This window comes from Danio rerio, chromosome 17, assembly GCF_049306965.1.
Source record: "Danio rerio strain Tuebingen ecotype United States chromosome 17, GRCz12tu, whole genome shotgun sequence".
NCBI lineage: Eukaryota > Metazoa > Chordata > Actinopteri > Cypriniformes > Danionidae > Danio > Danio rerio.
In genome coordinates this window covers 11,977,501-11,991,531 of record NC_133192.1, presented here as the reverse complement: position 1 = coordinate 11,991,531, position 14,031 = coordinate 11,977,501, and the positions used below count along the sequence as shown (strand labels likewise).

The 14,031-nt window shown below is 41.3% G+C and overlaps 1 protein-coding gene across 1 annotated transcript in view; it reads left to right on the top strand.

Annotated features, from left to right (window-relative positions):
* Positions 1-14,031, top strand: part of fbxo34 (F-box protein 34) — a 30,342-nt gene that overhangs the window by 16,082 nt on the left and 229 nt on the right. Inside the window, exons 2-3 of the mRNA NM_001305546.1 lie at positions 1,004-1,157; positions 11,105-14,031. The exon at positions 11,105-14,031 is cut by the window's right edge and continues 229 nt beyond it. Of these exons, the coding sequence (NP_001292475.1) occupies positions 1,066-1,157; positions 11,105-13,193 (2,181 nt within the window). The 5' untranslated portion in view covers positions 1,004-1,065 and the 3' untranslated portion in view covers positions 13,194-14,031. The remainder of the gene's footprint in view (positions 1-1,003; positions 1,158-11,104) is intronic.

Genomic DNA, 14,031 nt, shown 5'->3' with positions numbered 1-14,031 from the left:
GTTTTGACTTGACATATTGGATTTTCTGAATCGTGTTTTGAATTGACAAAAATACAAGTGTGCTTACGTAGTCTGTATATTTTAGAGACGGAAGGATAAGCTGTGTTTCTGAATCCTGTTTTGAATTGACGAATTGGATTTGTGTTTTTATTTTTTTTTTATTGTGTTTTGAAGTAAATGTTTTTGAATGGTGTTTTAAATTGACGTATTGGATTTGTGTGTTTTTGAATGGTGTTTTGAATTCATGAATTGTATAGACGTATTGGATTTATGTGTGTGTTTGAATGGTGTTTTGAATTTATAAATGGGATTTGTGTTTTTTTTTTTTTTTCGTGTTTTGAATTGACGTATTGGATTTGTGTGTTTTTGAATGATGTTTTGAATTTATGAATTGAATAGACGTATTAGATTTGCGTGTTTTTGAATGGTGTTTTGACTTTATAAATTAGATTTGTTTTTTTTAATCTTGTTTTGAATTGACATATTGGATTTGCGCGTTTTTGAATGGTGTTTTGAATTTTACGAATTGGATTTATGTTGTTTTTTTTTATCGTGTTTTGAATTGATGTATTGGATTTGTGTGTTTTTAAATGGTGTTTTGAATTTTACGAATTTGATTTATGTTGTTTTTTTTTTTAATCGTGTTTTGAATTGACGTATTGGATTTGTGTGTTTTTTTTTTTTATTTTTTGTTTTTTTATCGTGTTTTGAGTTTAGGAATTAGATTTGTGTTTTTTTCCCTCAGTCATAAAAAATTGACGTACTGCAGTAAAAGATTCAAGAGAAATATGAGCTAGAAAGACATGTAGGTGATACCACAGAAAAAGAACTAAGAGGTTAACGATGGTACAAACTAATAAAAATATATCTGCAATGAATTTTAACTATACTATAAAAAATACATGTGTACTTTAAAAGGTCTTGTTTCAAAACTCTTTATATAGTCTGTATTCAGAGATGGAAAGACGAGCTGTTTTCAATTTTGTCCAATGTTGTTTTGCAGTGAGCCTGGAGTCCTGAGTTCTTCTGTTTTGAGACGTCGCTCACACTGGAGGGAGGAACCTAATGCCTCAGAAATGTGAAACTATCAGTTACTGCAACCCCACCCCTTACCGGGAACCACGGTTACGGGCCTCCAATTCGCCAGCAGTCTGGAGGTAATTAGCACTTGCTGCACTCAAGCCTATACATGACATCACACAGTTTGAGCATAACGTGATGATTATCCACTCGCTTGCATTTGTTCAGACAAAAGGAGTCCACTTTAGTTGCATCAAGGACCACAATAGAAATAGATTTTGATTTTAAAAGTTTATTGTGTCTATCCTTTATGAATTAAGTGTATTCATTTATTTTTTTTGTCAAATAGAGAAAGAAAGAAAGAAAGAAAGAAAGAAAGAAAGAAAATAGAAAGAAATGGAAAGAAAAAAGAAATTTTCTTCCATTCTTTTATTTTTTTTTTTATTTATTTTTTTTTTTTAGTAAAGTAAAACAAACTCATTTTTATCTGTTTATCATCATCTTGTGTTTTTTTCTTCCATTTTATTTGGACATGAAAGCCAGCATCAATCCTGGTTGATGTTTTCACAACAATAAAGACTGTAGATGTAGATTGAACTTTGTGTTGCTTTTACAGACAATTTCTCATCTTCTGCTGAATATACACTGACTGGCCACTTTGTTAGGTACACCTTACAAGTACAGGGTTGGACCCTCCTTTGCCTTTAAGACTGTCTTAATCCTTCATGGCATTGATTCAACAAGATACATATTCCTCTGAGATTTGTCAGCTGCACGCCCATGATGCGATTCCATTTCACCCCATCCCAAAGGTGCTCTGTTGGATTGAGATCTGTTGACTGTGGAGGCCATTTGAGTACTCATGATCAAGAAACCAGTTTGAGATTAGTCACATTTTATAACATGGTGCACTATCTTGCTGGAAGTAGCCATCAGAAGATGGATTCACTGTGGTCATAAAGAGATGGACATGGTCAGCAACATTACTCGGGTGGGCTGTGGCATTGACACCATGCCTAGTTAGTACTAATAGACCCAAAGTGTGCCAAGAAAATATCCCCCACACCATTATGCTGTGTTCACACCAGCAGCGGAACGCACGGATAAATTGCGCTATTCACGCTTAAATAGCTGCGTGAACGTTTGAGTTTACTCGCTTTATTCGTGTGTCAAATTCACTTCAGAACAGATGCGGATTCGTGTTATGGGCACGGCTTCTGTCAGCCCGGTGACTCTAGCTTCGTTGCTAAATGGCTAACATGGATTTTATGAAAAAAAATAAGTGTTTGTGTGCTTTATGAATGCTGAAAAACAGCGTCGATGCGTTTAGGGCCGTGTTAGAGTCCACTAGATTCTTTTTAGAGGTGCATTCAGCTCTGTGAGCTCATAAACTCCTCCAGAAACTTAACCTGAATGACAGCGGTTCTTCTGACTGAGCAGAGCCCAGTTTGATGAACTTTTTGTCGGTGATGGCTGAAGGATTTCCCCCGGGACACCTACACCAGGCGATACGTCACAATCACGCTCCCACAAGAGCAAGCTCCTGATTGGTTAACACGGCGTAAATGTCCGCTGAAGTTCAGATTTTCGAACTCTAGGGATTAGCGCGTCAAACGACCATACCACGATCAAAGTCACTTAAATCCCCTTCCCCATTCTGATGCTCTGTTTGAACTGCAGCAGATCGTCTTGACCATGTCTACATGCCTAAATGCATTGAGCTGATACCATGTGATTGGCTGATTAGAAATTTGCGTTAACGAGCAGTTGGACAGGCGTACCTAATAAAGTGACCAGTAAGTGTACATCTAAATAAAAGTTGCAAAAAAAATTGCTTTTGGCATATTGTGCTACACGATCAGTGCATGGAGAAAAGCAAGATGTTGTGAATTAAACCTCAGAAAAAGTGAGATCCTCTTTCCATGGTGCGTGTAATTGCTCTGTCGCCTTGTTTCACTAAGCTCAATGAGCTATAGACTGTGGCGACACATGTTATGAAGTGTGCAGACCCAGATGCTCAGTCTTTTCTTCAGGAAGAACACAGTGTTACGACATAATTGGAGCACAGTAAACTTCATAATCGTGACCTCATCTTTGTTCGCTTTGCTCCCCACAATAGTTGGACAGGTCCTCTGGCAGGCCCCTTATAGAGGAAGTCATGAGCATTTACAAGAAGAGGGGAGCAAACAAATCTCCCGTTAACTGATGCCGCGTGCTGATTCCAGCATGAGCTCATTTCATCATTACTCATTCTAATGTTTTGCTTTTTACTTGTGGGTGTTTGTTTTCTTTTTACATAATGCTGTTGTGCTGTTTCTTTTGCCATCAAATTTTCATTAGCTCACACATGTGTTTTGGCCCATGGTCTTGAGGAAACTCTGAGTTACGAGTGCGTTGAGGGCAAGGGCTGGGCGGCAGCTGTATGTTGTTGCCAGATTGTGTAATGGGTAAAATTCAGCATTCGAGCGCCAGATAGGAGCTGGCGTGCCTCCAGGGTAATCATACTCGTGTCCAGCAATGGAGCTGCAGTGTGTTCCTTTAAAAACTGGGAGGTTCTTGAGAGATTTTGAAGTAATCAGTACAAGTCTGTGATCTTTTATGTGGTATTTCATCATCCATCAATGGATAAGGTATTTAACTTTTTAAGTTTATCATTTTATAAACGAAGGTGCGAAGCTCACTAACAAAATCTATTATATTCAGATTTAATGCTGACATCTTCAGTGGAATTACCTTGACTTTGAGGGACCATTTACATGACACACTTTTCAGCCAAAAACATTTTTAGTGTGTTTTAACAGTTTCTTACACTTTCAATGGTGGCTTTGAGATTGAAAAAAATGCTTAAATCTGAAAAATGGTTAGAAAGTGGATGTTTTTGAAAGCTTAGGCCCAATTCTATCCCTTAGCCCAGGGGTCACCAATCCTGGTCCTGGAGGGCCGGTGTCCCTGCAGGGTTTAGGTCCAACTTGCCTCAACACACCTGCCTGGATGTATCAAGTATACCATGTAAGACCTTGATTAGCTTGTTCAGGTGTGTTTGATTAGGGTTGGAGCTAAAATCTGCAGGACACAGGCCCTCCAGGAACAAGTTTGGTGACCACTGCCTTAGCCCATTGATGTCCGAACTCGGTCCTGGAGGGCCGGTGTCCTGCAGATTTTAGCTCCGATTTGCTTCAACATACCTGCAAGGATGTTTCTAGACTACCTAGTGAGAGCGTGATTACCTAGCCCAGGTGTGTCTGGTTGAGGTTGGAACTAAACTTTGCAGGACACCGGCCTTCCAGGACCGAGTCTGGACATCCCAGCCTTAAGCCTGATTTATACTTCTGCGTCAAGTGACCGGCGTAACCCTCGGCGCATGCAACACGCGTGGCTGTGCATTTATACTTCTGCGCGCTGTCTCTGTTGGTCTGCATTAACACTTTCGAAACGCTAGTTGGCAGTGAGGTGTAAATGTTCCTCTGTGTCGAGTTTCTTCGCTGCTTTTTTGCTTTTCCTGAACACTTCCGGGATGTACAAGTGGCTCAAACTCGCTCATTTTGAGGCAGGAACCGGCGGACGTGCAACAACTGTAACTATGAGGTAAACACAAAACAAAACTTTCCATCCGGAGCTCCTTCATGGGACTCCACACTTGTAAACAATCGCTCGCGCCATTCGCACGGCTCTCGGTCCCGCCCAGACTTGTCAGCGCTAACAAGCCGACCAATCACAGAGCTTGTGCTATGCGTTGTTGCGACGTGTAGTTAAATTTTTTGAGAGGTGCACGTCAGTGACGCCGATGGCCACTGCGAAGGGCTATGCGTCAGCGCTGTAGCATACGCTGGTGTTTGACGCAGAAGTATAAATCAGCCTTTAGCCCTTCCTCCCAGCTCTCATTTTGCGCATTCCTGTTAAGGGGTAGGGGTGTCCTAATTCTCTTTAGCTTGAAGGTGTAGGCCTAAGGGGAAGGGGTAGATACTAGGGATGTAACGGTATCAGAATTTCACGGTACGGTAATACCTCGGTATGAATGTCACGGTACGGTATTTATTGAATCATTTACAGGAAAAACAAAACTTATGAAAATACTCCAAAAAAGTGCCAAAAGTGTCAATGACATACAAATTAGCCATCTATCTGTTAGCTTTGAAACAGGAATTTCAATTTTAATAACAAAAAATTATTAAACCATGTAAAAAAATAAAGTTTCAATTTAGTATTGTTGAAAACTCATCACATTTAACATTTAATCACTCACTTAGATAGAGATGGGTTTAAAGGAAAATTATCATATAAATATAATCTGGTAAAAGCTGATATCTCTGGGTATTTACAATGTCCCCTGCAACAGAAAAAACCCCTCTCATTTGGGACTGAGGTTTCTGGGACAGAGATATGACTTGGCCCATGTTGACAGCAGTGGGGTAACGTTGTGCATTGTCTTTCCCCCACTTGAGAGGACAAACCATGAGTGAGATAGAGGTCTCTTTGCGGTACAAGTCAATGTCTGCATCAATCTGAACAGTGTGCTGTGTTTCTGCAGTCCCCATGACTGTTATTAGTCGTATTCCCCAACTTGCAGGCACGTGCACACATAGGGCTCAACCTGTGCAGTGCACATGCCCTTTTTAGTCTTGGATAGAAAATGCCCTTCCAAAACGATCAAAAGTGCCCCCGCGACGCGACACAACCTCCGTCCAGTCCAGCCCTTCAGTAGGCGCGCGACAACATCTCTCTTGAGTATGCGCGCTCAACCCCCCCTCGGCGCTTTACAATACGCGCGCCACAACACAGCTGATCAGAACGCGCGCGACAGCACCGCTATTCAGCACGCGCGCGGCGACAACACCCGCTTTAGGTTCGATCATTTCCATCTTTTTTTCATCTCCGCTACTAGCAGCACACTCCATTTCCGCATTACTGGATCGGTAGCGACAACAGACCGCAAAGGATTATGGCCACGCCGGGGCTGATGGGAAATGAAGTTTCAGCTACCTCCCGTTCGCTTCATTCGCCTGAGCAAATTTTCTCAGAAGACCTATAGTTTTACCGAGTCATGCGACTTCGGTAATATCGAAAAAATTTAATATTGCGGTATGACGGTATTTACAATACCGTTACATCCCTAGTAGATACCCCTGAATATCCCAGAATACACCAGCCACAACGGCAGCATAGCTCTATCTGGATGTAAGGAGATCCACAAATTAGAATTTTTTTTGTCATTATTACGAATTTTTACAAACAAACAAACATGCATTTTAATATATTCATTACCACGTTTGTGTTTTACCGTCATGCTTTTACAAAAGAAAAAAAAAAAGAAAAGAAAAAAGCGCTAAATTAAAAACTGCAAAATTTTGCTATCTATAGTCCCTAATAATAACTCCTGTAGCTGTCCCACAACATTGTCACTCAATGACAATCGAATACCCTGTCAGAAAAGTCTAGTGGCTGGGAATTAGCTTTTTACTGTGTCTGCTATTATGTTCATGTTGCTTTTGTGTGTTTACATAGATAAATATTAGATTATTATGATAACATGATATATGCCTTCAGTGATTTCCTTAAGATAAATATAAAAAAAAGCACAACTGGAATCACTACAACAGTCACGATCATCTGATCTCATATGAAGTAAGAGATCACGATGACATGTGCTGACGTGTGCAGGTGGTGTTGTGGTGTCCTTTTTCTTAAGGGTCAATTTTGAAGCCCTCCCCCTTCACATTCTGTTTAAAGGGATAGGGGTACAAAAATAGAATTGGGATTGGGCCTTAGTGTCAGTGTAAACACCTGAAAATGGCAATCGCGAAAAAACACAAATTCATCAGCAACATGTGTATTTACTTCACATTACAACCAACGGCAGAGACTCCTCTTACACACACAGCAAATTATACACACACACACACACACACACACACACACACACACACACACACACAAGTGCAGAGCAACTGATGGCATATCGTCACATACTGTTTATTAACTAGGTGACAGTTGGGATGACTGACGCAAAACTAACGTTTCGTCATTGTCGAGATCCTAAAACATGATCCGAAACATCCACGTCATGTGACTGAATCAAGTCAAAGCATTGATCATTTCAGAAGCATTTTAAGACCTGTCGAATCTGTGTTTGATTGATATGGTCAGAAAAATCTCTCTCATTTAGTCTAGTGCACTATGCGTGTGCACAGAGTAACTGTGCTGCAAATGTCCTGAGTTCGAATCCGGACTTGTACAAATGCTCAGAAATCGTGACTTGATTTATTGTGCTAATTTTTTGACGAAAACATTTATTCAGATGTTTGACCAATGTTAAAACGCATTACATATAGTTATACGTTTTTAAATACTTTAAGTTCATCACCCCTGATTCGAACCCATTATCTCTGTATACTATACATCAGGGGTCACCAATCTCATTCCTGGAGACACTCCTGCCTGGGTGTTTCAAGTATACCTAGTAAGACCTTAATTAGCTTGTTCAGGTGTGTTTGATTAGGGTTGGAGCTAAAATCTGCAGGACACCAGGACCTCCAGGAACAAGTTTGGTGACCCCATGAACATGAACTCTCACTGCTCGACTTAATCGCTTGAAACCTTAGTTCTACAACGTGGGGTATAATTCTGTTTATTTGCTGAAGCTGTTCCAGAAAAAATGACCACCGTCACTGTAGAGACTGGTTTTGAAGCTTCAACACATTTGCTTCAACTGTTTCAGTGTTTCATTAAGCCTCACTATGCCCACCGCTAGGTGACCGTGACCAAATACTGGCCAAGCATATGTAATGCATACTTTTTGGACGTTTTCAAGTACGTGTAAACACAGGTGACTTTAAAAACAAACGTTGTGTAAATGTAAAACTTTATACATGGCGCATGGAAAAAAAAAGTTTCAGTTTTGGGTCTACATTGTGCAAATGTAGCCTATTTTAGTGTTAGTCTAGAGCACAAGAAATTGCAAGAACAGGAAGTCTGAGACAGGGTTGTACCAGGAAATGTGAGTGTACCCGTATCCATGGACAATCAGAGCCGCTGGTAACTTTCCTTTTGTGTTGTCGCACTATTTGTTTGAGACGCCAGCTCAGCCAAACAATTCTGACCTTACAGATTGGCCTCTCCTGCTGTTTGCCACAAAGGACAGTTGGCACAGGAGCAGATGTGCTGGGTTAGGCAAGATCTCCAAGGACACACCAAGTGGTACTCTCACTTCTCAGTGGATATACCATATTCCATGCTTCAATTTACGTTTGCGATATTCAATTTCCTTTTTTTTTGTCTAGCACTTTTCACAATAATTATCATTCCAAAGCAGCTTTACAAAAGGTGCATGTTATTGCATTGAACTGCAATGGATGTCTGCAGCCTCCTTCCTTTTTGAGTGGCCTAGTCACCTTCCACGGTCACTTGGCCCCTGAAATAACTATCCACACTCTCCGAATGCCATCCCATGTAAAGTCACGTGAGAATCACCAGTACCCCTTTATCAGGTCTGAATCTGCAGTGGAGGAATGCCTTATATGCACTTGTGTCTGTGAGTTAAGTCCTCCCACATATAGACACTGCTATTGGTGGTGCTGCAGGCTTGTTTTTAGGGCAGCCGGGTCCATGTCAGCTGAGTGCTTGTGTAAGAGCCCAGCTGTGTCTGGACCTGGGTGGCTCTGCTCCCATTATGTCAGCCTAAGGGCCAGAGGGGAACAGCTAGCTCTTGTGCTCACTGTGAAACATCTTCTGCCAAAGGAGTTATTTGCTATTCTGCACGTGCTCCACAACAAACAGGGTCATCTGACACAAATGCATTCCTAAGAACCTGTTGCACTGACAGTTGTCACAAGCAGATTTCTTTCTGTCTCATTGTAGTTTTTGCAGCTAATGTGCAGTAGCGAATTGCGCTGCTGCCATGCTTGTTTGAGTGAGTTTTGTCTGATTAGAATCATGCTTCTTAAAGAGAGAGTTCACCCAAAACTTGGGTTGTTCTTGACTTGTTTCAAAACACTTTGGCTTTTGCGGTTCAGTAAAACACTAAATAAGATGTACCAAATAATGCTGAAAAACTTTAACTATTGACTTTCATAGTATTTGTGTTTTGGTTTTTATCAAACAAAATATTGATATTTGTATGAAACTTTTTTTAAAATTCCATTTTTTTTTGTGTTCAACAGAAAAAATAAGTTCAAACCGGTTTAAAAAAAAAAGTCAAGGATGAGTAAATAACAGAGGTTTCCTTTTTTTTGGGTCAACTATTCCTTTAAAACAATACCTGCTAGTTTTCAATACCTGTATGACCCTCCACAACAGCAGGTGTTGATGAAATTCAGTTTTTTTAAACAATAATTTTGAGAGTTCAACTTAAATATTGCTTGATAATGTTAGTAGGTTTGGCATGCTGTCCCAGGAGAGAACCCTGAACTCAAAGATAATTGAGCACAAGGCTCCCGCCTGGTCAATGAGCATGTGTGGGGGTACGAGATCAGGTAGTTCTATTATCATGGGCACCTAGAGGAATAGACCGCCAACCACTCCAGTGCATACCCACGTGGTGAAAGCTCAATACTAAAGTACTCCTATACTTTACCTATTGTTTTTTTTAATTTGCTTATTTCTCATGTCTTTGGGAGGAAACGGGAGTAATGTACGCCACCATCAGTGTGCATCATCCACTTGGATGATGTGACTGCAGTCACAGGACAACGGTGCAAGTGCACTTACCACACACCAGTCATTGGTGGAGTGAAGAGACATTGATAGAGCCAATTCAGCGGATGGGATGATTGGGAGGCCATGATCCTAAGGGCCGATTGAGGAACTTTGGCCAGTACACTGGGGTTACACCCCTTCTCTTTACTAGAAGTGCCATGAGGTTTCTAATGACCACAGAGAGTCAGAACCTCGGTTTAACATTTCATTCGAAAGACTGCTCACTCACAGTGATACTATACTGGGGCATTATGACTCACATAGACCCCAGGTTGAGCACCCCCTGCTGGCCTCTCTGACACCACTTCCAACAGCAACCTAGCTTACCCATGTGGTCTCCCATCCAGGTACTGACCAGACTCAGCCCTGCTTAGCTTCAGTGAGTAACTGGTCTTGGGCTGCAGAATGACATGGCTGTTTAATTTATGTCTTCAAAAAACGAAGATAAATTTTGGTCTTCAATATTTGAGATTTTAAACTCAGCCTTCAATTTAAGAATTCAACCTAATCCGGTAATGGCTTTTTTTGGAGTACCAAATGACATCCATGTAGCCAAAGAAATAGAAAACGCCTTTGCCTTTGTAACATTAAAAGCCAGAAGAATTCTTATGGAGTGGAAATCACCAATGCCACCTAAACTGTCACTTTGGCTTAGTGATGTAATGCTATTTTTGAAAACAGAAAAAAAAAATTATATTTTCTCAGAGGACCAACCTAAAAAATTTTTAAAACAAAGGACCCTCTAATAAATCATATTGAGACTAATGTACTCCTCCAACCATCATATTGTACTCCTCCAACCATAAATTCTCAACACCCCATTTTTTATTTATTTATTTATTTATTTATCTGTATTCATTTTATTGTTTTTTATTTAATCCACTACCTTTTCATAATAATTTTTATTATGTTCATTTGTCTGTCTCAAATTAATGTCTGGTTCAAAAAAAGCAAAAAAAAAAAAAAGCAAAAAAAAAACCACCAAAATACCTTTGTCATTGAATACCTGTAATGTACTGTACTTTTTGTCATAAAAAAAAAAAAAACACGAAGATAAGGGAGTAAAGTTAGATGGGATATTCATGTTAAATTTGGAATGATTTGATTGGTCCCCCATTCAAGCCAATCATATTATGTGCTCCTCTCAAAATTAGTTTGTGAAACTTCACTTAGTTTGTGACCTTGGATCAGTTGGTGACCTTGAATTATTCAGCTATTAACTGCAATTCAAATTCTCAATTGAGCAATAATCTTATTTTACATCATACAGTATTATTGTCTTTATTATTGGATTGAAATTGTATAAAGCCTTTTTCTCGTAATTAATCTGTTTATTTTAATGTGGCACATTGGATTTGTTTTAAAATTCTTTGCATTTATTCCCTTTGTTTAGGTTGAACAACATGCACCTCAAGCCATACCCTAAACCACAAGATAAAGAGATACATCGGGAATCTGTGCGCGATGCAACACGAGGCCTCCATGCCGACCAGCAGGGAGTACTCAGGAAAGAGTGGGGCGTTCACCAGTCGTGTGGCCTTATGGGCTCACCTGGCAACGGCACAGCCAACCGGTGTCCCCTCGGTGTCATCTCCCCCAACACCCTCCGATGTAATACCAACAGTGGAAGCAATGTACCAACTAGAGTTAGTGGGGCCCGCAAAAGCAAATCACTTCCCATCACAACATTTACTAGTTCTTTAGTCCTGCTCTCACCTTCGACTGGTTTGGAGAATGAAGGCTCACTTGGGATCTATCAAGGAGAGGATGAAGAGGGATCTTTGGATATATGGGCTGTCATTAAACCTGGTAACACAAAAGAGAAAATTGCTATTTTTGCATCTCAAATGTGCAGCAGTACTTGCGATAGTGTTATTGACGATGGCTCAGAAACAGAAGCCATTGCCCCTGAGCTGCGGACAGCTTCTGTAAAAAACAAAGGTTGCTGGGATGTTGACTGTTCTTTGCCTAAGCGTAGGAGAAGATCTGAAAACCCGGACAAGTTGAAAATTTTGGAACCTCTTTCCCCAAAACTTGAAATGCACAACGTACTTCAACAAGAGGCCCACTGTGAGAACATTAATCCTTGCCAAGGACTTGCAGAGGATGCAGTCAAGACTGAGGGAGAGGAGGATGAAAAGACAGTCTCTGTTGTGGAGATGGTGGCATACTTGGAGCAAATGGCCAATGATCAGCAGATTGGTTCCAAATCCCCATCTTTACGCAGCACCAGCACTATTATTCTGTCCAAAGTTGGAAGCATCACCCAGCCTGACGAGCAACAGTCCAAGGCTAAAGAACAGCTAGAAGTCCAGGAAGAGGAAGGCGAGTCCATTCGAGTTCTGGATATGGTGGCCAAGTTGGAATCGCAGTGCCTGAACAGACAAAACCTCCGTGAAAATGGAGGAGAGCTCTCTCGAAACAACAGTTTACGGAGGAAAGTGGGGCGTGTGCTTCTGGCTGGATCAGAACCTTACCCACTGCAATCACAGCCCGTGTCACCTACTGATCCTCAGGACTCTGGAGTTGAAAGTGTCCCACAGGAACTCGGAAGTGATTTTGACAAACGGAGTTCCCAAATTAAGACCCTTGAGTTGATAGAGATCACAAAGTGTGAGCTTGACATCTGTGCCCCCGAGGAGAAAGAAACTTCTTGTATTGCACGACTGGAAACTTGCACAGCTGTTGAGACTGTAAACAACCTGCAGTCCTCACCAAAGGATGCCAGCTCAGAGAGTAGTGAGGAACCTCTACCAGGCATGTTGTTCTTTGCCAAATCCTCTCCTCAGCCTCCGAAGGCGCAGCACCTGCCCTCCTTAAAGAGCAGATCTTTGAACAAAGAGCCTTCTCGCATACATAAGCTTCCTGTGGACATTAAAGCGTCTTTCACAGAGGAGATTAGGGATGAACTTGCGAGTGAAATCCAAAACCATCGAATCTTTGAGGAAACCGAAAGCAGGGAGACTTGTTTAGTTAGTCAGGAGCCTGTGCCTTTTCCATTACGCCGCCTAGTGTCTCATGAATTCTTAGAAACTCGCTTCAAGATCCAGCTGCTTTTGGAGCCTCAGCAGTACATGGCTTTCCTGCCGCACCACATCATTGTTAAAATCTTCTGCTTGCTGCCTACTGAGAGCCTGGCCGCCCTCAAGTGCACCTGCCATTACTTTAAATGTATCATTGAGAGTTACGGTGTACGGCCTGCGGACTCTCGTTGGGTTATTGACCCACGCTACAAAGATGATCCCTGCAAGCAGTGCAAGAAGCGATATGACCGTGGTGATGTTTCGCTCTGCCGTTGGCATCATAAGCCCTACTGCCAGTCTCTACCTTACGGCCCGGGCTACTGGATGTGCTGCCGTAGGTCTCACAAGGACTCTCTTGGTTGCAATGTGGGACTTCATGATAACCGCTGGGTTCCTGCCTTTCATAGCATCAACGTACCAATTTACAAGAGAAGCAGGGACACTGATGAGGACTCGTAGTGTGCCAGAAAGAAAAACGGAGCACGTGTTTTATTTCTGAGAGTAACCAGCGTGAATGGGCTGTGTGTTTCATGTGCCTGTGTGTTGCCAATGAGCATGTGCGCTTTATGATGTATAGTGCTTACAACCAGGTTGCTGAAACTAATAAGAAATTGCTGGGTCTCTGTATTTCTACTCTGCCAACCAATCACCAACTCCCCTGTTCAAAAACCCTCCTCAGGTCCTTAATGTTGGTCTGCACTTTAACCTTCGAAGATTGAATCTTGCGTAGTTCTGTCTTGGTACTGCTTGATGATTTCGAGTAAGCATTAATGACTAACTTATTTGTTTTGTTCCTCTCTCAATCCACTCACCAGTCTTTTTCTTTTCCTCATGGCACACCCTGCCCTGTATTTTCTGCACTGATGTTGGTGTCGCCTGCAATATTAAACATTTGAGCATTACATTTGTTTATCTTCTAACATGCTTGCATATGCAAACTCATTGGCTAATGGGAACTTTCAATGAGTTATTGACGTTGCTCCGTCTCCCTTTATCATCTCTTAGTTCCACTAAAAAAGAAAAATCCTGGGATATTTGGTGGCGCGGCGGGTTCTTGACTTTTTTTTTTTTTGAGCCCAGATGTTTACATTGTACATAGCACAGAATCCTATATATCATTAAAGGGGGATGAATGATGGCACGAGTGTGATGTGAAACGCATTTAATCTTAATATGGGGAAACGCCTTGTTCTTTTTATGCTAACTTTTGTGTGTGTATAGATATCTATGTGAAATGGTTGCTCTTGTTGCGCAGTTGCGAACAGGTAGTGCGTATTCTTCTCACTTTTTAAGTATT